This window comes from Bos javanicus, chromosome 3 (assembly GCF_032452875.1).
Source record: "Bos javanicus breed banteng chromosome 3, ARS-OSU_banteng_1.0, whole genome shotgun sequence".
NCBI classification, from domain to species: Eukaryota; Metazoa; Chordata; class Mammalia; order Artiodactyla; family Bovidae; genus Bos; species Bos javanicus.
The window spans coordinates 93,269,157-93,294,275 of record NC_083870.1 but is presented as its reverse complement, the minus strand read 5'-3'; the positions used below and the strand labels follow the sequence as shown (position 1 = coordinate 93,294,275).

The 25,119-nt window shown below is 42.6% G+C and overlaps 1 protein-coding gene across 6 annotated transcripts; it reads left to right on the top strand.

Moving 5' to 3' along the window:
* The first annotated feature begins 1,045 nt into the window (after positions 1 to 1,045).
* On the top strand, positions 1,046 to 25,119 carry CPT2 (carnitine palmitoyltransferase 2). 6 transcript variants are annotated; one of them, XM_061411923.1, is made up of 5 exons: positions 1,046 to 1,358; positions 11,822 to 11,902; positions 14,032 to 14,138; positions 22,193 to 23,497; positions 24,499 to 25,119. In XM_061411923.1, the coding sequence occupies exons 1-5, from the start codon at positions 1,207 to 1,209 to the stop codon at positions 24,828 to 24,830; spliced, it is 1,977 nt and encodes a 658-aa protein (XP_061267907.1). In that variant the 5' UTR covers positions 1,046 to 1,206; the 3' UTR covers positions 24,831 to 25,119. The 6 variants fall into 6 exon arrangements, with proteins under 6 accessions (XP_061267907.1, XP_061267909.1, XP_061267910.1 ...); XM_061411925.1 differs by lacking the exon at positions 1,046 to 1,358 and adding an exon at positions 6,798 to 7,167; XM_061411926.1 differs by lacking the exon at positions 1,046 to 1,358 and adding an exon at positions 7,687 to 7,870.

Genomic DNA, 25,119 nt, shown 5'->3' with positions numbered 1-25,119 from the left:
CCAGTACTCTTGCCTAGAAATCCCATGGATGGAGGAGCTTGGAATCCGCACGACTGAGCAACTTTACTTTCACTTTCACTTTCCAGTTATAATACAAATAAGTCATGGGGATGTAATGTCCAGCATGGTGACTATAGTTAATAATACTGTATTGCACATTTGAAAGTTACTTAGAGAGTTAACCTTAGAAAATATTAGAAGTCTTCATTACAAGGGGAAAAAAAGATATTTATGACTATGTATGGTGACTAATGGTAACTAGACTTATTGTGATATTTGTTTCACAGTGCATACAAATATCAAATCATTATGTTTTCCACCTGAAACTTAGTGTTATATATCAGTTATATCTCAATAAAAAAATGTTTCTTTTTAAGAACTTTGGTTTTGAATATTATTTAAACCTAGCCATCATGTTCTGCTTTTTCATAATTAATTCAAAACAGAGCAGAACTCTGGAATACTTCAATACAATTTATTCTTCAGAATTTTTCTGAGTAAAGGAACTTTCCTGACTCCTACACAGCAAAATATGGCGTGTCTCTATAAGCAAGGTAAAAAGACAACCCTCAGAATGGGAGAAAATAATACCAAATGAAACAACTGACAAAGGATTAATTTCCAAATTTCCAAAATAAATAAGCAACTCATACAACTCAATACCAGAAAAACAAACAACCCAATCAAAAAGTGGGGAAAAGACCTAAACAGACATTTTTCCAAAGAAGACAGATGGCTAAGAAACACTTAAAAAGATGCTCATATCACTCATTATTTAGTTCAGTTCAGTTCAGTCGCTCAGTCGTGTCCGACTCTTAGCGACCCCATGGACTGCAGCCCACCAGGCTCCTCCGTCTATGGGATTTTCCAGGCAAGGGTACTGGAGTGGGGTGCCATTGCCTTCTCCGCTTGTTCCAAAACAGAAGGGCGTGGCTTCCAAACTGGTTTTCTGACCGCCTGGAGATCAGGAAACCGAGCTAAGAGGCCGGGGCCCCGCCCACCCTGCGGTAGGCGGGACCCTCGTAGGGCCTGTGGGCGGTGCCTTCCGTGGGCGGGGGCGGGGAGCCGGAAGTGGCCCCGCGGAAGGGCACAAAGTGTGCTGAAGTATCTGACCCATTGTCGCGGGGCACCGGGGGCCGCGGCCTGATCTCCATACACCAGAACTCCCAGTTCTCCGCGTTCTAGCTGCTGCCGCCTCCTGGGACGATGGTGGCCCGCCTGCTGCTGCGCTTTTGGTCCCGGGGCCTTGCTGTTGGCCCGGGAGCCCCATGTCGGCCCTTGAGCACCGGCTTCGAGCCCAGCCAGTACCTGCAGCGCAGCATCGTGCCCACTATGCACTACCAGGACAGCCTGCCCAGGTGAGCCCGGCTTCCAGGTCCCTGTCGCCCACAACCAGCCGGGGGTTCGGCCCCAGACTTTCTCCAGTCACTCTTGTCTCTTCTACCGAACCCTCTTGCACCCCCAAAGCTTCACCTGGGACGCTGCCGCATTCGCCAGTCTGAAAATCCCGTGGCACTGGAGCTTAAGAACGCTCAAGTTCTCTTCCAGAATCCACCCCCTCCTCGCCCCCATCCCACACCGCTACCATCATAGTTCTCTCAGATTTTCTCTCTTGAGCTCTTCTCAGACTCCTCCAAAAACTCAACTTCCAATCAGATGTCTAATCGTGCCTCACATTTCTCTCTGAACAAATGTACAACCTGTGTATGTCCACCATTACTCTTACACTTCCAGCTAGGGTGTCGCCAGAATTCCTGCACAGAATATGGATCGGCCAGTTCCTGATACATAACACTGATAGTTACTCTCCTTTAACTTCTCCCACCACCACCTTTTTCGCAGCTGCTGCCAGAACCCTCAGCCCCACTCCCCATGTCTCCAGTCCTCTTCTGTTTTAGCACCTGTCAGTCCCCCAAGCTGACTCAGATATTTACCTTACCCTCCAAGTCCTCAGCATTCTAAGTCCAGTCTTCACCTGGAACCCTTTCATCCCTACCAAACCTTCCTCAACACTCCCCCACTTTCCTCCCCCTAAAATATCCTCCCTAATCCACACTACTCCCTGCAACTTCAGCCAAATCTCACAGGATTCTAGACAGCATCTTCAGTACTCCTCCTCAAATCTTACTTTATTCACATTAGATCCAGTTCAGTTCAGTTCAGTTGCTCAGTCCTTTCCGACTCTGCGACCCCATGGACTGCAGCACACCAGGCTTCCCTGTCCATCACCAGCTCCCAAAGCTTATTCAAACTCATGTCCTTTGACTCAGTGATGCCATCCAAACCATTTCATCCTCTGTCGTCCCCTTCTCCTCCCACCTTCAATCTTTCCCAGCATCAGGGTCTTTTGCAATGAGTTAGTTCTTTGCATCAGGTGGCCAAAGTATTGGAGCTTCAGCTTTAGCATCAGTCCTTCCAATAAATATTCAGGACTGATTTCCTTTAGGATGGACTGGTTGGATCTCCTTGCAGTCCAAGGGACTCTCAAGAGTCTTCTCCACACCACAGTTCAAAAGCATCAATTGTTCGGCACTCAGCTTTCTTTATCGTCCAACTCTCACATCTATACATGACTACGAGAAAAACCACAGCTTTGACTAGATGGACCTTTGTCGGCAAAGTAATGTCTCTGCTTTTTAATATGCTGGTCATAATTTTTTCTAGGTTGGTCATAACTTTTCTTCCAAGGAGCAAGCATCTTTTAATTTCATGGCTACAGTCACCATCTGCAGTGATTTTGGAGCCCCCCAAAATAAAGTCTGTCACTGTTTCCATTGTTTCCCCATCTATTTGCCATGAAGTAATGGGACCAGATGCCATGATCTTAGTTTTCTGAATGTTGAGTTTTAAGCCAACTTTTTCATGCTCCTCTTTCACCCTCATCAAGAGGCTCTTCAATCTTCACTTTCTGCCATAAGGGTGGTATCATCTGCATATCTGAGGTTATTGATATTTCTTCTGGCAATCTTGATTCCAGCTTGTATTTCATCCAGTCCAGCATTTCTCATGATGTACTGTGCATATAAGTTAAATAAGCAGAGTAACAGTATACAGCTTTGATGTACTCCTTTCCCAATTTGGAACCAGTCTGTTGTTCCATGTCCAGTTCTAACTGTTGTTTCCTGACCTGCATATAGGTTTCTCAAGAGACAGGTCAGGTAGTCTGGTATTCCCATCTCTTGAAGAATTTTCCACAGTTTATTGTGATCCACATAGTCAAAGGCTTTGGCATAGTCAATAAAGCAGAAATAGATGTTTTTCTGGAACTCTCTTGCTTTTTCAGTGAACCAACAGATGTTGGCAATTTGATCTCTGGTTCCTATGCCTTTTCTAAAACCAGCTTGAACATCTGAAAGTTCACGGTCCATGTACTTGAAGCCTGGCTTGGAGAATTTTGAGCATTACTTTGCTAGCATGTGAGATGAGTGCAATTGTGTGGTAGTTTGAGCATTCTTTGGCATTGCCTTTCTTTGGGATTGGAATGAAAACTGACCTTTTCCAGTCCTGTGGCCACTGCTGAGTTTTCCAAATTTGCTGGTATATTGAGTGCAACACTTTCACAGCATCATCTTTTAGGATTTGAAATAACTCAACTGGAATTCCATCACCTCCACTAGCTATGTTCGTAGTGATGCTTCCTAAGGCCCACTTGTCTTCGTATTCCAGGATGTCTGGTTCTAGGTGAGTGATCACACCATCGTGGTTATCTGGGTCATGAAGATCTTTTTTGTATACTTCTGTGTATTCTTGCCACTTCTTAGTATCTTCTGTTTCTGTTAGGTCCATACCATTTCTGTCCTTTATTATGCCCATCTTTGCATGAAATGTTGCCTTGGTGTCTATGATTTTCCTGAAAAGATCTCTTGTCTTTCCATCCTATTGTTTTCCTCTATTTCTTTGCACTGATTGCTGAGGAAGGCTTTCTTATCTCTCCTTGCTATTCTTTGGAACTCTGCATTCAAATGGGTATATCTTTCCTTTTCTCCTTTGCCTTTTGCTTCTCTTCTTTCCACAGCTATTTGTAAGGCCTCCTCAGACAACCATTTTGGCTTTTTGCTTTTCTTTTTCTTAGGGATGGTCTTGATCACTGCATTCTGTACAATGTCACAAACCTCTGTCCATAGTTCAGGCACTCTATCAGATTTAATCCCTTGAATCTATTTCTCACTTCCACTGTATAATCGTAAGGGATTTGATTTAGGTCATACCTGAATGGTCTAGTGGTTTTCCCTACTTTCTTCAATTCAAGTCCAAATTTGGCAATAATGAGTTCATGATCTGAGCCACAATCAGCTCTTGACCTTGTTTTTGCTGACTATATAGAGCTTCTCCATCTTTGGCTGCAAAGAATATAATCAATCTGATTTCAGTATTGACCATCTGGTGATGTCCATGTGTAAAGTCGTCTCTTGTGTTGTTGGAAGAGGGTGTTTGCTATGACCAGTGCATTCTTTTGGCAAAACTCTATTAGCCTTTGCCCTGCTTCATTTTGTACTCCAAGGCCAAATTTGCCTGTTACTCCAGGTAGCTCTTGACTTCCTACTTTTGCATTCCAGTGCCCTATAATGAAAAGGACATCTTTTTTGGGTGTTAGTTCTACAAGGTCTCGTAGGTCTTCATAGAACCGTTCAACTTCAGCTTCTTCAGCATTTCTGGTTGGGGCATAGACTTGGGTTACTGTAATATTGAATGATTTGCCCTGGAAACGAACAGAGATCATTCTGTCTATTTTGAGATTGCATCCAGGTACTGCATTTTGGACTCTTTTGTTGACTATGATAGTTACTCCATTTCTTCTAAGGGATTCTTGCCCACAGTAGTAGATATAATGGTCATCTGAGTTAAATCCACCCATTCCAGTCTATTTTAGTTAGCTGATGCCTAAAATGTCAGTGTTCACTCTTGCCATCTCCTGTTAGACCACTTCCAATTTGCCTTGATTCATGGTTCCTATGCAGTGTTGCTCTTTACAGCATCGGGCTTTACTTCCACCACCAGTCACATCCACAATTGGGTATTGTTTTTGCTTTGGCTCCATCTCTTCATTCTTTCTGGAGTTATTTCTCCACTGATCTCCAGTAGCATATTGGGCACCTACCGACCTGGGGAGTTCATCTTTCAGTGTCCTATCTTTTCGCCTTTTCATACTGTTCATGGGGTTCTCAAGGCAAGAATACTGAAGTGTATTAGATCCAGAGCCCACCCAAATTCTATGCCTCTTCACCATAGCTACTCCCCCCACCCTCTTAACACTTCTTCCAGAATTTACTTCCCCTATGAAACAGCCCCAATATATCTTCCTCTCTCCTTCCCTCACCCAGTATTTTCTTTAATTCAGCTTCCAGTTTTCCCAGTCTTTGAACTCCCAGCCTTAAATTAAGCTGCCAGGTCTCCTCCAGTATTAGCAATTTCCCCAAACTTCTTCACCCTCTACAATCAAACTTTGCTTACTTGCTTACCAGTTAGTTCCTAGTGCAAAGTTCCAAATTTCTTTCAAAAACCTTTTTACTTCCTTCCTTACCAAGCTGCCCGTCAGGGATCTCGCAGTCCAGGGGTTGGAGACCAACTCTCATTGTAAACAGAACCAAGATTGTCACAGACATCCCCCAGAACTACTAGGTTGCTCTTTTTCTCTACAACCAGGAGCCCCTTAACCCTTAACTCCCAGCCCACCTTCTCAGGAATATCATCTGAGGTGATTCTTGTGAAGTTACAGTGTGCAAACTTCTAAAACAGACTAAAATGAGATTATCTAGTCCCAACTCCGCTGTTTAAATTTGGTAGGAGGTCTGGGAGGAGAAAGAAAAAGTCCCTGTTCCTGTGAGATAAGCCTTGACCTCCTGTGTCTGAGCTGAGCCTGTATGTAGGGGAAAGGTGAGGGATGACAGAGTCTGAGCCTGTATGTAGGGGAAAGGTGAGGAATGACAGAGCCAAGCCCAGCAGCAGTTGGCCTTTAACTTTTAGATAGGCCTGGGCATGGAACAACAGACTGGTTCCAAATAGGAAAAGGGGTACGTCAAGGCTGTATATTGCCACCCTGCTTGTTTAACTTGTATGCAGAGTACATCATGAGAAATGCTGGACTGGAAGAAATACAAGCTGGAATCAAGATTGCCAGGAGAAATATCAGTAACCTCAGATAGGCACATGACACCACCCTTATGGCAGAAAGTGAAGAGGAACTCAAAAGCCTCTTGATGAAAGTAAAAGAGGAGAGTGAAAAAGTTGGCTTAAAGCTCAACATTCAGAAAACGAAGATCATGGCATCCGGTCCCATTACTTCATAGGAAATATATGGGGAAACAGTGGAAACGGTGTCAGACTTTATTTTTCTGGGCTCCAAAATCACTGCAGATGGTGACTGTAGCCATGAAATTAAAAGACGCTTACTCCTTGGAAGGAAAGTTATGACCAACCTAGATAGCATATTCAAAAGCAGAGACATTACTTTGCCAACAAAGGTCCATCTAGTCAAGGCTATGGTTTTTCCAGTGGTCATGTATGGATGTGAGAGTTGGACTGTGAAGAAGGCTGAGCGCTGAAGAATTGATGCTTTTGAACTGTGGTGTTGGAGAAGACTCTTGAGAGTCCCTTGGACTGCAGGGAGATCCAACCAGTCCATTCTGAAGATCAGCCCTGGGATTTCTTTGGAAGGAATGATGCTAAAGCTGAAACTCCAGTACTTTGGCCACCTCATGTGAAGAGTTGACTCATTGGAAAAGACTCTGATGCTGGGAGGGATTGAGGGCAGGAGGAGAAGGGGATGACAGAGGATGAGATGGCTGGATGGCATCTCTGACTCGATGGACGTGAGTCTGGGTGAACTCCGGGAGTTGGTGATGGACAGGGAGGCCTGGCGTGCTGCGATTCATGGGGTCGCAAAGAGTCGGACATGACTGAGCGACTGAACTGAATTGAACTGGGCCCCACCCAGGTTTAGGATCAGAGGGATTTTCTCCACTGTAGAATTGGAAAGCTGAGAAGAATATTAAAGTCAAGGAATATGAAGATCATTTCTTTCACTCTGCAGAACAAATATCCTGGAGCTACAAATAGCACCCATCACCTGTTGTATAATTCTGTAAACAATGACTCCCTCAGGCCTCCACTTCGTCACCTGTATGTTGAGAGTTAGATGAGATTCCTTATCTCTGAGATTCTGGAAAGGTAAATTGTATTATCTTTACACTCATTTAGATGTCACACTTAATGAAAAGCCCAGGCTTGAAGTCCTGTAGAACTTAGATTTAGATTCCAGATCTGACACTCTATAACTTCAGGCAGTTCTGTCCACTTCTTTTGAGCCCAGTTCTTACCTGCAAAGTAGTATCAGAATGCACAGTTCATAGGGCTGTTGTGAGGGTAGAGTGAGGTAAAATGCCAAAATAGTTGGCATCTTCTCTTGTTAGTTGGCAAGAGAAGGACTAGCCTCTTAATATCAGTATTCGGTGGTCCAACTGAGCCTCCCTTCTTCCCTCATCCTTTTTCTGTCATATCCCTGCCTTTTAATCAAGTGACTTTGGACTTGCTTTCTTCTAGGAAGCCTTGCAGTATCATTTGCTTGGTTTCCAGCTATTATGTTTTTTTCCTTTGTTCTTTTTTTTTGTGGTCAAATATACAAAACATAAAATTTACCCTTTTAACTATTTTTAGGTGTGCAATTCAGTTAAGTGTTTTTTTTTTCAGGGTTATGTTTTATGCACTGAGCAATTAATCTCAGAATATAAAACCGCAAGTCTGGAGAAGACAAAGGGTGGATCAGCCTGATCTACACATTTACATTATTAACTTGATAAACATTGATTGACATGAATTTGGAGACCAGTCAGTCATGGTGAGGAGTTACTGTATAGTGGGGGAGATTCGACAGGTAAGCAGATATAGTTATAGAATAATGGATCAGTGGGAAGCAGCATCTCATGGTGGTTACGGTCATGAGATAGGAGTCAGATTTGATTTTTAATCCAGCTCTACTTACTAGCTTCATGGCTGTGAGGAAATCATGTAATCTAAAAATGGAGTGTTAATATTACCTTCCTCTCAGGGTTGTTAAAGTTAAATACCCTGATATAAAACACTTAGCACAAAGCCAGGCATATAGCAAGTACTCAGTAGATATTCTCAAGTGCTATAACTACCTTAAATATTTGTTGCATATTGCATTGTATGAGTGTGGTGGTGGGAGTGACTTAGTGCCTGGCAGAGAAAGGAAGCTTCATAGAGGAGGTGCTATTTGAGTTGGAATTTGAAGATTACCACATGAGAGGAGTGATGCAAGGATAGAATAGCATGTGCTAAGAAACAGAAGTCGGAAAATGCATGACGTGTTCAAAAATTTTGAGAAGCTGTTGGGGGGCCCAGCTCAAAGTAAAGACTCATCACTTGGGCCCTGAGTTACTAGAGTTGGGCTGGTGTGTGTGTGTCTGTGTGTTGGCTGGGTTGGGGGAGTGGCACTGTGTCTTAAAAAAAATAGTTATGGGCCACTATTTTAGGCCTATAGTTGACCCACAGTCATTGTCAATTATCTTGTGATTTCTTTTACCCCTAATCACTTTAGATGATAGCTGATGTTCAAGACAAAATGGGCATGTTCTCTAGAATTCACATGGGAGGCAGGCGAGGCCCAAGTTTCCAAGGTGTGGAGGATGACAGATAGAAACAGTAATGTTCTGAGCCCCGAAGGCATGTTCCGCAAATTGTGTTGACAACCAGAATGAATTTACCAGAATAATATAGATTCTGTAAATAATATAGATTCTATAAATAAATGTATATAATATACTTATTTATATTATATATATAATATAAATAATATAGATTCTGTAAATAATATAGATTGTGTAAAAATACAAAAGGCTTTATACCTGTGTTCTTGCAGGGAGAATAATAAAATGCCTACTGCTTGGAGGCTTCTTAGATATTGATATCAGTCACTTAGGAGATAAATCAGGTTGGTGCTAACTTTTCTTGCATCCTTATTATAGCAAATGGTGTTTAGATGGGGATGGGGTTCTTTGATAGAGGGTGGGGAAAGAGAACCCACATGGTTAAAATGAACCTGCCAGGCCTCTCTCAAGGCTGTAGCTCTATAGCTCTTTTCAAGGCACCTGGTGAACAACCCCTCAAGGAGCTCAAGGAACTTCAGCTGTGCCTTTGAAACCACTTTTGGTGTCCCTTGAGGAACATACTGAAAAGGCCACAGTACGGGCAGTTGTGGTAGCAAGTTATAGGAAGCCCGATTAAACTGGTTTTAGCCAAAAGGAATGTGTGAACCCACACACCTGAAAAATCCAGGTTGGGTTAAGAGGTCCAAATGATGTCATCAAGACCTGATTTGCCTTCCCACTCCACTCTTCATTTGTGTGACTCCATTCTCAAGTAGGCTCTCTCCTCATGAGCCTCCTCTCTCCTCATGGAGCCATAGTGGCAGCCATCACCTAAGGCATAGCTTTCGCACTCATTTCTTAGTAACTCAGATGTTAGAGATTCCCTTCCTCATCCTAACAGTTAAAAAAAAAAAAAACCCAAACTCCTATAGTTAAGTCTTTAGATTCTTGCTAGGTCTCACTGAGTCTGAACCAGTAAGCTTTAAGCCCACCCCTGGGAGCTGGGCATGGAGTCAGCTCTATCTGAACTGCAGGGACTTAAATAGAAAGGGTGCTCTTACTAAAAGAAGTGAAAGTTTGGGGTAGGCAAAACACCAATATGGTGAAACCCCATTCCAGGCACTGAGGCAGAGATGATGAGCTAGTTCCCTAGGAACATGAGCAGAGTTTGAATCTATAGGACTTGATGACCAAGTAAGTAAAAAAAAAAAAAAAAAACACATTTATCAGAAGAAAAGCAGTGACAAACCTAGACGGTGTATTAAAAAGCAGAGACATTACTTTGCCGACAAAGGTCTGTATTGTCAAAGCTATGGTTTTTCTAGTAGTCATGTACGGATGTGAGAGTTGGACCATAAAGGCTGAGCGCCAAAGAATTGATGACTTTGAACTGTGGTGCTGGAGAAGACTCTTGAGAGTCCCTTCCACAGCAAGGAGATCAAACCAGTCAATCCTAAAGGGAATCAATCTTGAATATTCATTGGAGGGACAGATGCTGAGGCTGAAGTTCCAATACTTTGGCCACCTGATGGGAAGAGCCGACTCATTAGAAAAGACCCCGATGCTGGGAAAGATTGAAGGCAGGAGGAGAAGGGGATGACAGAGGACAAGATGGTTGATGGCATCACTGACTCAATGGACATGAGTTTGAGCAAGCTGCGGGAGATGGTGAAGGACAGGGAAGCCTGGCGTGCTGCAGTCCATGGGGTCGCAAAGAGTGGGACACAACTGAGCGACTGAACAACAATAATCGAGTGCTTACTGTGTACCAGGCACTGTTCTGAGTCTGTGACATGTGTCGCCTCATTGAATTTGCACACAACACTGAAAAGTACGTATTAGTATCATCTCCACTTTATGTACGGGGAAAGTTATGTGCAGAGCAGCAGCATGCCCAGAGTCACACAGCTGTAAATGGTGATGCCAGAGTCTGCCCTTTCACCATCGTGCAGTTCTGCTGCCTTGCCGCAGGAGGAATCAACCGGATTCCTGTGGTTGTGGTCACAGAATTGTAAAGGAGCTTTAGAAACAGTCTCTTTCAGTTCCTTCATCTTACTGAGGAAAAAATTGATCACCAGAGACGAACATAACTTGTTTAGAAACATTTCTGACAGCTTTATTGAGATATTGGAGAGGGAAATGGCAACCCACTCCAGTATTTTTGCCTGGAAAATCCCATGGATGGTGGGACCTGGTAGGCTACATACAGTCCCTGGGGTTGCAAAGAGTTAGACACGACTGAGCAACTTCACTTCAGTTTACTGAGATATAATTCACATGCCATAAAATTGACACTTTAAAAATTGAGATATAGTAGATTTACAGTATTATGTAAGTTTCAGGTGTACAACATAGTGACTGATAATTTTTAAAGATTGTACTCCATTTACAGTTAATATAAAATGGTGGCTATCCTCGATGTGCTACAGATACATCCCTGTGGCTTATTCTGTACCGAGTGGTTTGTACCTCTTAACCCCCTACCCCTGTTTTGCCCTTCACTGCTTCCTTCTCCCCACTAGTAACCACTTAGTTTGTTTTCTGTATCTGTGTTTCTTGTTATATTCACCAGCTTTATTTTTAAATTTCACATATAAATGATACCATACAGTATTTGTCTTTCTCTTTCTGACATATTTCACTAAGCATAATACCCAAGAATATGCATTCCTCACAGGACTCCTGGTGAGCTGGGCGTGACTTGAGAGTCCATCCCTTGGTTGGCTGGCGATGGATAGACCTGTGTTTCTCTTTTGTATGATTCTCTGTCAAAAATACACCAATAAATTTAAAAATAGAACTTTTTTTCATCTTAAGAAAGAAAAAGACTGTTGTTCAAAGTAAGTAGAATTAAAATCCATGCCAGTGCAGGGTTAACATAAGTATTATAATTGTGACAGGAATCAGGAATATTTTGGCTGCTTCTGCTTCCCCATTTTTAATTTGTTAGTATATTTACTAATTTAGCTCATGAAAATACATTAAAAGGTTATTCTTCTACCTAGAAAATAAAAGGAGTACTGTTGATACTTAAATTCATCTATTCTCATTTGTCAGTGGCTTAGGCTTCCTGTTGTGTTGTTTTTTGTGTGTGTGTGTTTTTTTTTTTTGGAAAGAATTTAATTATCCAGTAATTATTTATGAGTTTGGATTGGCAAGCTAACTAACCTCTTCCACATCTTGTCACCATTACACTGACCTTGTTTTCTCCCCAGGCTGCCTATTCCCAAACTTGAAGACACTATTAGAAGATACCTCAGTGCACAGAAGCCTCTGTTGGATGACAGCCAGTTCAGGTAAATGCTGAGAAACCCAAATGATCATGGTGGGGTGGTTCAGGAGAAGCTGACAAGTGGTGGTGGACCAATCTTCGGGGAGTGTCTATGATTTGACTGGGTCCTCAGGCACCTGAGACCCAGTCTTTACATTTGCAAGTTCAGGAAATAGATTTTCACTCATGAAGGGGTGACCAAGCCCTAAGGTGAGACTCTTTAACTTGACTGAATAAACAATGGTTTAGACACTAGAATGCCAAATTTGACTGCCCTGGCAGATTTTACCTCGTCAGCTAGCTGACACTGGTCATTTGCAGAGGGCATGTGCTCTTGGCAGGGAGCTTCATTGAGGAGAGCATGTGGCAGACCAGAAGTTTGCTTGGTGAGCTTATGTACTGGGTTAGATAGTATGTCCCCTAAATCCACTCCCTTCTCAAAAACCTCAGTATGCAACCTTATCGGAAAGAGGGTAGTTGTATGTGTAATTAGTTAAAAGCAGTTCAGTTCAGTCACTCAGTCGTGTCTGATTCTTTGTGACCCCGTGGACTGCAGCATGCCAGGCTTCCCTGTCCATCACCAATTCCCAGAGCTTGCTCAAACTCATGTCCATTATGATGAGGTCATACTATTAATAGAGAAGGTTTAGTCCTTATTCCAGTCCTTAGAAGGGATAAAGAGACAGCCATGTAAAGACAGAGGAGGTTGGAGTGTAGTAACAGGCTGAGGAATGCCAAGGATACCTGATACACCACAAGCGAAGAGAAAGGCCTGGGACGGATTCTCCCCGAGAGTCTTCAGAGAGAGTATGGTCTTGTCAGCACCTTGATTGTGTACTTGTAGCCCCCAAAACTATGAGAGAATACATTTCTGTTGTCTTAAGCCATCTGCTCTGTGGCACTTCGTCTTGGCAGTCGTGGGAAACTAATTCAGCCTGGAAGTGGAAAATAATATTGGATATTGTAAAAAAAAATGGATTCCATCGGGCTATTGTATCCTGGTGTAGTACTCTTTTTCCACAATGGGAATTTGTTGTGCAGAACACTGGCCTTGTCATTAGAATCACATAGAGTCCTTCACTGGCCAGTGATGGCAAAAAACAGATGAACTGTCCACTGTCTTTTTGTTGTTGTTTAGTCATGGCACCCCACTCCAGTACTCTTGCCTGGAAAATCCCATGGATGGAGGAGCCTGGTGGGCTGCAGTCCATGGGGTCACTAAGAGTCCGGCTTGACTGAGCGACTTCACTTTCACTTTTCACTTTTGTGCATTGGAGAAAGAAATGGCAACCCACTCCAGTGTTCTTACCTGGAGAATCCCAGGGACAGGGGAGCCTGGTGGGCTGCCGTCTATGGGGTCGCACAGAGTCGGACACGACTGAAGCAACTTAGCAGCAGCAGCAGCAGCCATTGTCATGTCCTTCACTTTTGTGACCCCATGGACTGTAGCCTGCCAGGATCCTCTGTCCATGGGATTTTCCAGGCAGGAATACTGAAGTGGGTTGCCATTTCCTTCTCCAGGGGATCTTCCCTACCCAGGAATTGAACCCACATCTTCTGCATTGGCAGGCAGATTCTTTTATCACTGAGCCACCAGGGAAGCTAATCCACTGCTTTTAAATATTCCATATTAGTCACTTGAAGCTTCTCTTGACATGGTAATGATTTAATAGCTACCCATTATTAAGTATTATTTTTCAAACTATCGTAAATCCTTAGCTTTATAAATATTTTAAAAATCATGTAAAGTGGTGTATTTCTGGGTTAACATATAAAGAAACTGAGACTGAGAAAGATGGAATAACTTGTCCAAGGTCATACAATTTGAAAGTAACAGAGCTAGAATTCAAACTTAACTCTTCTTGACTCCAAAGCTTTTGGAGTCATTTTCTCCATGTCAAGCTGCCTCCTAGATTACACATTGTTTTATGAGATGTGAATTCACCTTCCTGATCTGTCATTTTAAGAAAATATCTTAGATTTATCTGCTTAGATTGATTCTCCTCTTCTGACCAGAGATACTTTCTGGTCTCAGTCCCAGATTCTAGGGATATGCTAGGGAACCCAAAGTTCTCCGATGCATTTGTGGCCATGAATCTAAAAACCACCTATTCCCTGTCATGGTTTGATTATGTCTTTTCTTGAACATTTCAGGAAAACAGAACAGTTGTGTAAGAGTTTTGAAACTGGAATTGGAAAAGAACTGCATGAGCAGCTGGTCGCTCAGGACAAGCAGAATAAACATACAAGCTACATTTCAGGTGGGTAGGCAGGGCTGTGAATGTGGTATTTCCAGAGCCTTCCATGATGGAAAGCAGGTCATCTTCTCTCCTGTTTTGGTCTCACAGGTATTTTTGGTGAGACCAAAAACGTTTGTGAAGTGTTGTCTCATCCTGTCTTCCTGAGGTGAACATTAAGGCTGAGTGAGTTCTTCCTCCACTGAGGTGTTGTCTGGAGTCTGTCGTCAAGAGCAGTGGCTTACCTGCTCTGTAGATAGGATCAGGACAGAACCTCATCATTGGTTCTGTCTGAAAAGGATGCAGGATTTAGTCCTGTGTCCTGTATGTATCATTCTAGGTCCTTCGTTGTCTGGCCCAGCTGCCCGCTCCAGCCTCATTTCACCATCCTCCCTGACACACCCATGCTTCAGCAAAACTGAGTAGCTTCTTCCCTCAACCCCTTAGTCTTTTCATTCTTCTGGGCCTTAATCCATGTTGTTCCCACCACCTTTTTTTGCCTGGCAAATTCTTCCTTTGGACCCCGTTAAGATGGTTGTCAGAGGCTGGGAGTAGGGGCTGCAAAATGGAGAAGAGGATCAAAAGGTACAGACTTTCAGTTATAAGTAAGTCCTGGGGATGCAATATACACCTGGGTGACTGTAGTTGGTACTGTATTGTGTATTTGAAAGTTGCTGTGAGTATGGATATTAAAACTTCTAATAAGGAAAAAATTTTTATAAGTGTGTATGGTGATGGATGTGCTGAGCATTTTACATATATACAAATATCGAATCATTATGTTGTACACTTGAAGCTAATATAATGTTATATGTCAGTTACATCTCAATTTGAAAAAAGCAGAAAAGACCAGATCTGGGTAGGATGATTTTTCTATAAAACCTTTCAGCCCTTCCCTTTCAGAGTTGGTTGCTTCCACTTCTGTTCCCACTGCACTTCTTTTAACTCAGTTTATGTTTGTAGTAAGGTTATACATGCATATCATTTAAAGAATCAAATAGTTTTCTCATGCTTGTTATGAGAAGCCACAGTTTCCTGACCTTGACTTAATTTCTCACTTCTCATTTTGCCCCATTCTCTAAATTACTTACTCATATCAGTGCATCTTTTTTAGTTTTAGGCATTATCTATAGATGTCTCACTATAAAAGAGTAGGATTTGTCGGTCTCTTGTATCCTCACCACATTTCCATCCCCTTATTGTCACAGTATGCTATGCTGTGCTTAGTCGCTCAGTCGTGTCCAGCTCTTTGTGATCCCATGGACTGTAGCCCACCAGGCTCCTCTATCGTGGGATTCTTCAGACAAGGATACTGGAGTGGCTATCCCCTTCTTCAGGGGATCTTCCCAACCCAGGGATCGAATGCAGGTCTCCTGCAATGCAGGCAGATTCGTTACCGACTGTGCCACTAGGGAAGCTACCTGGCGTTTATACTGTTATAATCATGCAAACGCTGTTTGTCAGCTGAGTTGTGTAGCACACTGGAATTGTTTTGCCTTTTCCATACTAACTTTGTTTTCTCTATAATTAATAATTATACCTTCTTCTGTTTTGCTTTCTATGTGCCTAATAATTTATCTGGGAATTTTTTTTTAATTTCTCATCTTCTTTAATGGTCTTTTTGCTTTTTTTCCTGTTTGTTTTACCCTCTTTTCTTTCTTCAGATGTTTCGTAATCCTTCTCTATTGTCTTAGACTGAATGAGATATTAAAAGTTATGGGAATTTCTATAAATGAGAGTGGGCTTGTCAGTCACAGCTTCACTGTAGTGTCATCGGCTAAACCACTTCCTCGGGGCGCCCCTAATGTTGGTGTCTTTGGGTTATTTAGACTTCTTAGGGAAGGCTTTTCCAGTTAACTGCCAAAAGGTATATTCCTGGTTGCTGCTGTTGCAGGAGTGAGATTAAGGAAAGAAGACTTGAGTTCTCATCTATGACTTACATCTCCCAATTTTACTTTCTCCAGTGAATAAAACTTAAATCTTCTACTGGAATAGAGAGGGAATCTAGGGGGTGGGGTTCTAATTAAACAGCCCTTCAACCAGTGTACCTAGGCTACTACATCCTGAGCCATCTGGGGGTTCTGCTGTTTAAGTCATATTGTTTCCTGGCTTTCTTTGCTGCCAGCTTAGGGTTGGCTTTCTCTGACTCTGCTAGATAATTTTATACTTTCCAATATTTGTTCTTTTCTTCTCTCTCATTCTCTTTGCCTTATTGGCTTATGTCTTTTTAAAATTCTTTTACTCAGGGGATCAGAAGCATAAATTCATGTCTTCTTTCATCAAATGTATCTTACCCCCATTTTAATGAATTGTATTCTATTTTAATTCTGTTTATCTCCTTCGCCAGAGTTCTTCTGAATTGAAGTCCATGCTCTATCCCCAGGCCGAGGGCCTGGCATGGCACTGATTCTCAAGGAATGAAATGGAATTAATGGATCAACAAATGAATAATAGATAAATTTTTGCCTATTAATCCTTCCCCAATGCTTTATGTATAAAAACTACTTCTTCCCATTGAAGATACCCCATATTTGTAGAGTTCACCCATGCTTGCTAATCCAACCAGGAACTTCCCTTGAAAACATGTTTTCTAATAAGATACTGTTTCTGGAATTTTTACAAGCATCCACAGGAATACAGAGGGCTAGTTTGAGTGGCTCATATGCACTGAATTATTTCTAATTGCCTTTCAAGTATTTCCTAAAAGAGGGAGTAGTGTACATAGTACACAGAATGATGGTGAAAACTTTTCTGTCATTTTAGGGAGACAGTCAAGTATGGATATTGTCCCTGAAAGGAGGTGAAGCACAGGAGGGGTGGGGATTAAAAACTGTTCTGTTTCAGTCTGAATGCAAGTGAGGAATTACTGTTTTTTATTTCTGTAAGTGTTAAGGAGGAAAACAGAATGAAGAGGAAAAAGCAATTAGTAAATATTAGAGAAATGTAAGTCAAAACCACAGTGATGGTTATCTACTAGAACGGCTCCAATCAAATAAGACTGATAGTCATGTTAACAACAACACTAGAGATGACTCTACACATGGACATCACCACATGGTCAATACTGAAATCAGACTAATTATATTCTTTGCAGCCAAAGATGGAGAAGCTCTATACAGTCAGCAAAAACAAGGTCAAAAGCTGCCTATGGCTCAGATCATGAACTCCTTATTGCCAAATTTGGACTTGAATTGAAGAAAGTAGGGAAAACCACTAGACCATTCAGATATGACCTAAATCAAATCCCTTATGATTATACAGTGGAAGTGACAAATAGGTTTAAGGTATTAGATCTGATACACAGAGTGCCAGAAGAACTATGGATGGAGGTTTGTGACATTGTACGGGAGGCAGTGATCAAGACCATCCCCAAGAAAAAGAAATGCAAAAAGGCAAAATGGTTGTCTGAGGAGGCCTTACAAATAGCTGAGAAAAGAAGAGAAGTGAAAGGCAGAGGAAAAAAGGGAAAGATATATTATCTGAATGGAGAGTTCCAAAGAATAGCAAGGAGAGATAAGAAAGCCTTCCTCAGCAATCAATGCAAAGAAATAGAGGAAAACAATAGAATGGGAAAGCCTGGAGATCTCTTCAAAAAAATTAGAAATACCAAGGGGATACCTCATGCAAAGATGGGCACAAAAAAGGACAGAAACAGTATGGACATAACAGAAGCAGAAGATATTAAGAAGAGGTGGCAAGAATACACAGAAGAAGTGTACAAAAAAGATCTTCATGACCCAGATAACCACGGTGGTGTGATCACTCACCTAGAGCCAGACATCCTGGAATATGAAATCAAATGGGACTGAGGAAACATCACTACGAACATAGCTAGTGGAGGTGATGGAATTCCAGTTGAGCTGTTTCAAATCCTAAAAGATAATGCTGCAAAAGTGCTGCACTCAGAATGGCAGCAAATTTGGAAAACTTATCAGTGGCCACAGGACTGGAAAAGGTCAGTTTTCATTCCAATCCTAAAGAAGGTCAATGCCAAAGAACATGCAAATTACTGCACAATTGCATTCATCTCACACGCTAGCAAAGTAATGCTCAAGATTCTCCAAGCCAGGCTTCAACAGTACGTGAACCAAGAACTTCCAGATGTCCAAGCTGGATTTAGAAAAGGCAGAGGAACCAGAGATCAAATTGCCATTATCCATTGGATCATCAAAAAAGCAAGAGAGTTTCAGAAAAACATCTACTTCTGTTTTATTGACTACACTGAATAAATTGTTGTGTGGATCACAATAAACTGTGGAGAGTTCTGAAAGAGATTGGAATACCAGACCACCTGACGTGCCTCCTGAGAAATCTGTATGCAGGTCAGGAAGCAACAGTTAGAACTGGACATGGAACAACAGACTGGTTCCAAATAGGAAAAGGAGTACATCAAGGTGGTATGTTGTCACCCTGCTTATTTAACTTATATGCAGAGTACATCATGAGAAATGCTGGGCTGGAAGAAGCACAAGCTGGAATCAAGATTGCCAGGAGAAATATCAATAACCTGAGATATGCAGATGGCACTACCCTTATGGCAGAAAGTGAAGAAGAACTAAAGAGCCTCTTGATGAAAGTGAAAGAGGAGAGTGAAAAAGCTGGCTTAAAACTCAATATTCAAAAAATGAAGATCATGGCATCTGGTCCCATCCCTTCATGGCACATAGATGGAAGAACAGTGGAAACAGTGAAAGACTTTATTTTCTTGGGCTCCAAAATTACTGCAGATGGTGACTGCAGCCATGAAGTTAAAAGATGCTTACTCCTTGGAGGAAAAGCTTGACAGCATATTAAAAAGCAGAGACATTACTTTACCAACAAAGGTTTGTCTCAAAGCTATGGTTTTCCAAGTAGTCATGTATGGATGTGAGAGTTGGACCATAAAGAAGGCTGAGCACTGAAGAATTGATGCTTTTCAACTGTGGTGCTGGAGAAGACTCTTGAGAGGCCCCTGCACTGCAAGAAGATCCAACCAGTCCATCCTAAAGGAAATCAGTCCTGAATATTCATTAGAAAGACTGATGGTGAAGCTGAAACTCCAATACTTTGGCTATCTGATGTGAAGAGCTGACTCATTGGAAAAGACCCTGATGTTGGGAAAGATAGAAAGCAGGAGGAGAAGGGGAGGACAGAGCACAAGATGGTTGGATGGCATCACTGACTCAATGGACATGAGTTGAGAAAGCTCCAGAAGTTGGTGATGGACAGGGAAACCTGGCATGCTGCAGTCCAGTGGGTCGGGAAGAGTCAGAAATAATTGTGCAACTGAACTGAACTGAGTGGTAACAAATGTTGCTGAGGATGTGGAGAAATTGAAACCCTTGTACACTGCTGGTGGTAATGGTGCAGCCACTTTGGAAGACACCTGGGCAATTCCTCAAAAGATTAAACATAGAGTTCTGGTTCAAGATGGTGGAGTAGAAGGGCATGGAATTCACCTCCTCCCACTGATATGTCAGAAATATTTCTACATGTGGACTGAAAGCTTGCAGAAGATCCCATACAACCAAAGCTGCAAGGAAGGTCCCCACTTAACTGGGTAGGATGAAGGGAAAAGGGAGAGGAGTAAGTGGGACAGGACCTGCGCTCCTGGGAGGGAGCTGTGAAAGATGACCTCTTCCCTCACCTGTCAACCTCCTTCACTGAGTATGAGATCCACCAGGACAGATAGGGAGCTTCAGAGGCTGGAGAGGAGAGTGTAGGAGCTGGTTTACCACCCTGCAGAGGAGAGAGACCCACAGATGGTCCAGGCCATATTGTCTCACTTCTGAGCCCAAGACACCTGCCTGCTGGTGTGTGCAGCAACTGAGTGCTGAAACTTAGGTTTCAGAGGGCAGACACGGGGGTAGGACGTGGTTTGGCTGTGGGGAGACAGCCCAAAGGGCTTGGAGTATGGCCAGGCTGAACAAAGGGTGTGCACATGATTGATGGTATTGGCACAAAAACAGACATATGTATCAGTGGAACAGAATAGAGAGCCCAGAAATAAATCCACACACCTATGGTCAATTAATCTATCACAAAATAGGCAAGAATATACAGTGGAGACAAGACAGTCTCTTTAATAAGTAGTGCTGGGAAAACGGGACAACTACATGTAAAACAACGAAGTTAGAACATTCTCTAATACCATATACAAAAATAACTCAAAATGATTAAAGACCTAAGTATAAGATCAGTTACAATAAAGCTACTAGAGAAAAACATAAGGAGAATACTTTTTGACATGAACCATAGCAAAGTTTTTTTTTAGGTCTGTCTCCTAGAGTAATGGAAATAAAGGCAAAAATAAGTGAATGGGACCTAATTAAACTTAAAAAGCTTTAAAAGCACAGCAAAGGAAACCATAAACAAAACAAAAAGACAACCTGTGAAATGAGAGAAAATATTTGCAAATGATGTAACCAACAGAGATTAGTCTCCAAAATGTACAAACAGCTCCTACAGTTCAATATAAAAAAACAAACAGCCCAATCAAAAAAATGGGAAGAAGACCAAATAAACATCTCACCAAAGAAGACATATAGAGATAGCCAATGGGCACATGAAGAGATGCTCAATATCGCTAATTATTTGAGAAAAAAAATATGGGGTATTGCCTCACGCCAATCAAAATAGTTATCATTAGAAAGATCTACAAATAATAAATGCCAAAGAGGGTGTGGAGAAAAGGGAGCCCTCCTACACTATTGGTAGGAATGTAAATTGGTGCAGCCACTATGGGGAACGGTATATGATCCAGCATATATGCATATATATGGGCATATATCCGGAGAAAAACTCTACTTCATAAAGGTACATGCTCCCCAGTGTTCATAACTGCACTATTTACAGTAGCCAAGACACGAAAGCGGCATAAATGTCCATGATAGGTGAACGGGTAAAGAAGATGTGGGGGGTGTATATATATACACACACACAGACACACAATGGAATATTCCTCAGCTATCAAAAAATGAAATAATGCCATTTGCAGCAAGATGGATGGACGTAGAGATTAGCACATATACTGAAGTAAGTCAGAGAAAGATAACCATCATATGGTACCACATGTGGAATCTAAAATATACCGATGAGCTTATTTCTAAAACGTGTTTGAGACAGACTCACAGACATGAAAATAAACTTAAGATTGCCAAAAGGGGAAAGGTGGTGGGGGAGGGATAAATTAGGAGTTTGGGATTAGCAGATACCAATATATCTAAGATAGACAAACAGCAAGGACCTACTGTATAGCACAAGGAACTATATTCAGTATCTTGTAATAATCTAAAATGGGTAAGTGTCTGAAAAAGACTAGGTATATGTGTAACTGAATCACTTTGCTCTACACCTGAACTGACACAGCACTGTAAATCAACGATACTTCATTCTCAGTCAAAAAGCAAAGGGTTAGAGTAGACTTCCCATATGACCCAGCAATCCCTATCCTAGCTATATCTTCCAAGAGAACTGAGAACATAATGTCCTCACACAAAGAAAGCACTAGCATTATAATAAGCAACAAGTGGAAACAAATGTCCATGTACAGGTGAATGGATAAACAAGATGCAGTATATTACTGGAACATTACTTACCAATAAAAAGAAATGAAGAACTGATACATGCCACAGTGTGGATGAATTTCCAATACATTATTATAAGTGATAGAGTGTGTGTTCAATTGCTTAGTCGTGCTGACTCTTTGCAGCCACATGGACTGTAGCCCGCCAGGCTCCTCTGTTCAAGAAATTTTCCAGGCAAGAATACTAGAGTGGGTTGTTTTTTTGTACTGCAGTGGATCTTCCTGACCCAGGGATCGAACCTGCATCTCTTGTGTCTCCTACATTGGCAGGTGGGTTCTTTACCACTAGAGCCACTGGGAAGCCCATAAGTGATAGAAGTCAGATGCAAAAGACGACATATTATATATTCCCATTTAATGTTTTTGAATTATTGCAAAGCAAAAAAAAAAAAAAAAATCAGAAAATTCCACCCTCTGAAAGTGATCGTCATTTCTTCTGAATATGCTTGATTTTTTTTTTTCTTTCTCACATTCTGTCTTTAGGAACTCTTTATTGTTCACTTTTATTTTTTAGGCCCCTGGTTTGATATGTATTTAACTGCTCGAGATCCTGTTGTCCTGAACTTTAATCCGTTTATCTCATTCAACCCTGATCCAAAGTCCGAGTATAATGACCAGCTCACCCGGGCCACCAACATGACTGTCTCTGCCATCCGGTTTCTGAAGACACTTCGGGCTGACCTTCTGGAGCCAGAAGTGTTCCATTTGAACCCTGCCAAAAGTGATACCGATACCTTCAAGAGATTCATACGCTTTGTGCCTTCCTTCCTATCTTGGTATGGCGCCTACTTGGTCAATGCATATCCCCTGGACATGTCCCAGTATTATCGGCTTTTCAATTCAACTCGTTTACCCAGACCCCATCGAGATGAACTCTTCACCGATGACAAGGCCAGACACCTCCTGGTCCTAAGAAAAGGACGTTTCTACATCTTTGATGTCCTGGATCAAGATGGGAACATTGTGAGTGCCTCTGAAATCCAGGCTCATCTGAAGTACATTCTGTCAGACAATAGCCCGGCCCCCGAGTTTCCGCTTTCGTATCTGACTAGTGAGAACCGGGACATCTGGGCAGAGCTCAGACAGAAGCTGGTGAGTGGTGGCAACGAGGCGACCCTGGAGAAAGTGGACTCGGCTGTGTTCTGTCTCTGCCTAGATGACTTCCCCATTAGGGACTTTGTCCACCTGTCCCACAGCATGCTGCATGGTGACGGCACAAACCGCTGGTTTGACAAATCCTTTAACCTCATTATAGCCAAGGATGGCACTGCTGCCATCCACTTTGAGCATGCCTGGGGCGATGGTGTTGCAGTGCTCAGGTTTTTTAATGAAGTGTTTAAAGATAGCACTCAGGCCCCTGCCATCACTCCCCACAGCCAGCCGGCCAGCACTGACTCTTCTGTGGCCGTACAAAAACTCAACTTCAAGCTGAGCGATGCTTTAAAGACTGGCATTAGCGCTGCTAAGGAAAAATTTGATGCCACCGTGAAAAGCCTCACCATCGACTACATCCGGTTTCAGAGAGGAGGCAGAGAATTCCTGAAGAAGCAGAAGCTGAGCCCTGACTCGATGGCTCAGCTGGCCTTCCAGATGGCCTTCCTGCGGCAGTACGGGCAGACGGTGGCCACCTATGAGTCCTGTAGCACTGCAGCATTCAAGCATGGCCGCACCGAGACCATCCGCCCGGCCTCCATCTTCACAAAGACGTGCTCCGAGGCCTTTGTCAGGGAGCCTTCCAAGCATAGCGCTGGAGAGCTTCAGCAGATGATGGCCAAGTGCTCCACATACCACAACCAGCTGACCAGAGAAGCAGCAATGGGTGAGACGGGGTTGGGGAGCATGCCGTTTGGTCTTGTTGCCCTCAGCTCTGGGGTATGCCTCAGTACTATTCTGATTTCCACCCTTCTCTAGGCTTAATCCATCTGTCAACTGATTATTATTTTTTCCTTAGCAGTCTGAACAGCCAGACTAGCCACTAGGGACAGACCAATCTCTCCCTCTGAGCAGGAATGGGGCGATGCATCTGACTTAAATGCATCATCCTCATTTAAGGTCATTTTCAGCTGTGTCACATACTCTCTTCCTATTATTTATTGGTCTTCAGCCTCATTTTTGACAATGCAGGATTTCCAAGCCCACAGCCCCTCTTACTTCAGCCCAGTTGTAGTGTGATGGCTGCGTGTAAATAGGCCATCTCAGAAGCTCTTCCCTATCTAAGTGGCATCATTTTGCTCCTTTCTGATGAAATTCAAGACCTAGGAAGGACCTGAGGGATCACATAGTCCAATCCTTTCATATGGCAAAGTCCTGGAACTAAAAGGGACCTCCAAGATCATTCTGGTCTCAGCCTTCTCTATTTTATAGGTCGGAAGCTGAGACCACTGGCCCAGGATCACACAGCAAATTAGCAGGAAAGCTGAGATTAGAACCTGGTCAAATACCCTTTCCATTTTGTTCCACTGACTCCATCTTGTCCTTGGTACTTGATTTGGGCTTTTGGTTTTCCCTTAGTTTTTGAGTCCATGGTGTGCTCTCCACACACTTTTCGTGACTGTTTAAACTGATTCAATCTCAGAATTTTAAAAATTAGGTGTATCTTAGGCTGATTTTTAGCTCAGCTGTTCACTGCTTTTTTAAAAGGAATATTCTAGAATGCACTGCTCCAGAATTTAGCAAGGTGGAGGTGTGAATGCAGAGGTCAACAAACCCTTCTTCCCCTCTCGAGGATGCTGTGAAGAATATTCCTACCTTGGGTGGGAGGTGTTACTAAGTGAGGTCCCTTTCAGTTCTGAGTCTGGTTTTCCATTTTGTCTCTGACAGGCCAGGGCTTTGATCGACACTTGTTTGCTCTGCGGTACTTGGCAGCAGCCAGAGGGGTCAGCATGCCCGAGCTGTTCCTGGACCCCGCATATAGGCAGATAAACCACAACATCCTGTCCACCAGCACACTGAGCAGCCCAGCAGTGAACATTGGCTGCTTTGCCCCCGTGGTCCCTGATGGTTTTGGCATTGGGTACGCCGTTCAGGACAACTGGATAGGCTGCAACGTCTCTGCCTACCAAAGCCGCAATGCCCGTGAGTTTCTCCAGTGTGTGGAGAAGGCCTTAGAAGACATGTTTGATGCCTTGGAAGGCAAAATGATCAAAACCTAGCTTCTAGGTGAGTGAAAAGCCTCTGTTTCATCAGCATAAAAACTGGGGCCTCTGTAGCCAGTAGGCACTATTCTGTGACTAATGAAACTAATTATGAGGTGCCTGAGCACTATTGCTATAAGATTTGAGCCTTAAAACCATGGTTTTAAAGCTAAACATATGATTTCCAAGACCATAACTAAAGATGCTGTAAGATTCCGGTTTTAAGGACATTATCAGGAGGTAAGACTTGGAAAATAACTCAGATGTACTTATTGTTGAAGCAGAAATAAAATTTAATTCTTTCTTA

Coding starts and splice junctions, on each gene's coding strand:
- CPT2 (XM_061411923.1), top strand. CDS start 1,207: ATGGTGGCCCGCCTGCTGCTGCGCTTTTGGTCCCGGGGCCTTGCTGTT. Junction 1,359..11,821: donor TACCAGGACAGCCTGCCCAG/GTGAGCCCGGCT, acceptor TTTTCTCCCCAG/GCTGCCTATTCCCAAACTTG. Junction 23,498..24,498: donor GACCAGAGAAGCAGCAATGG/GTGAGACGGGGT, acceptor TGTCTCTGACAG/GCCAGGGCTTTGATCGACAC.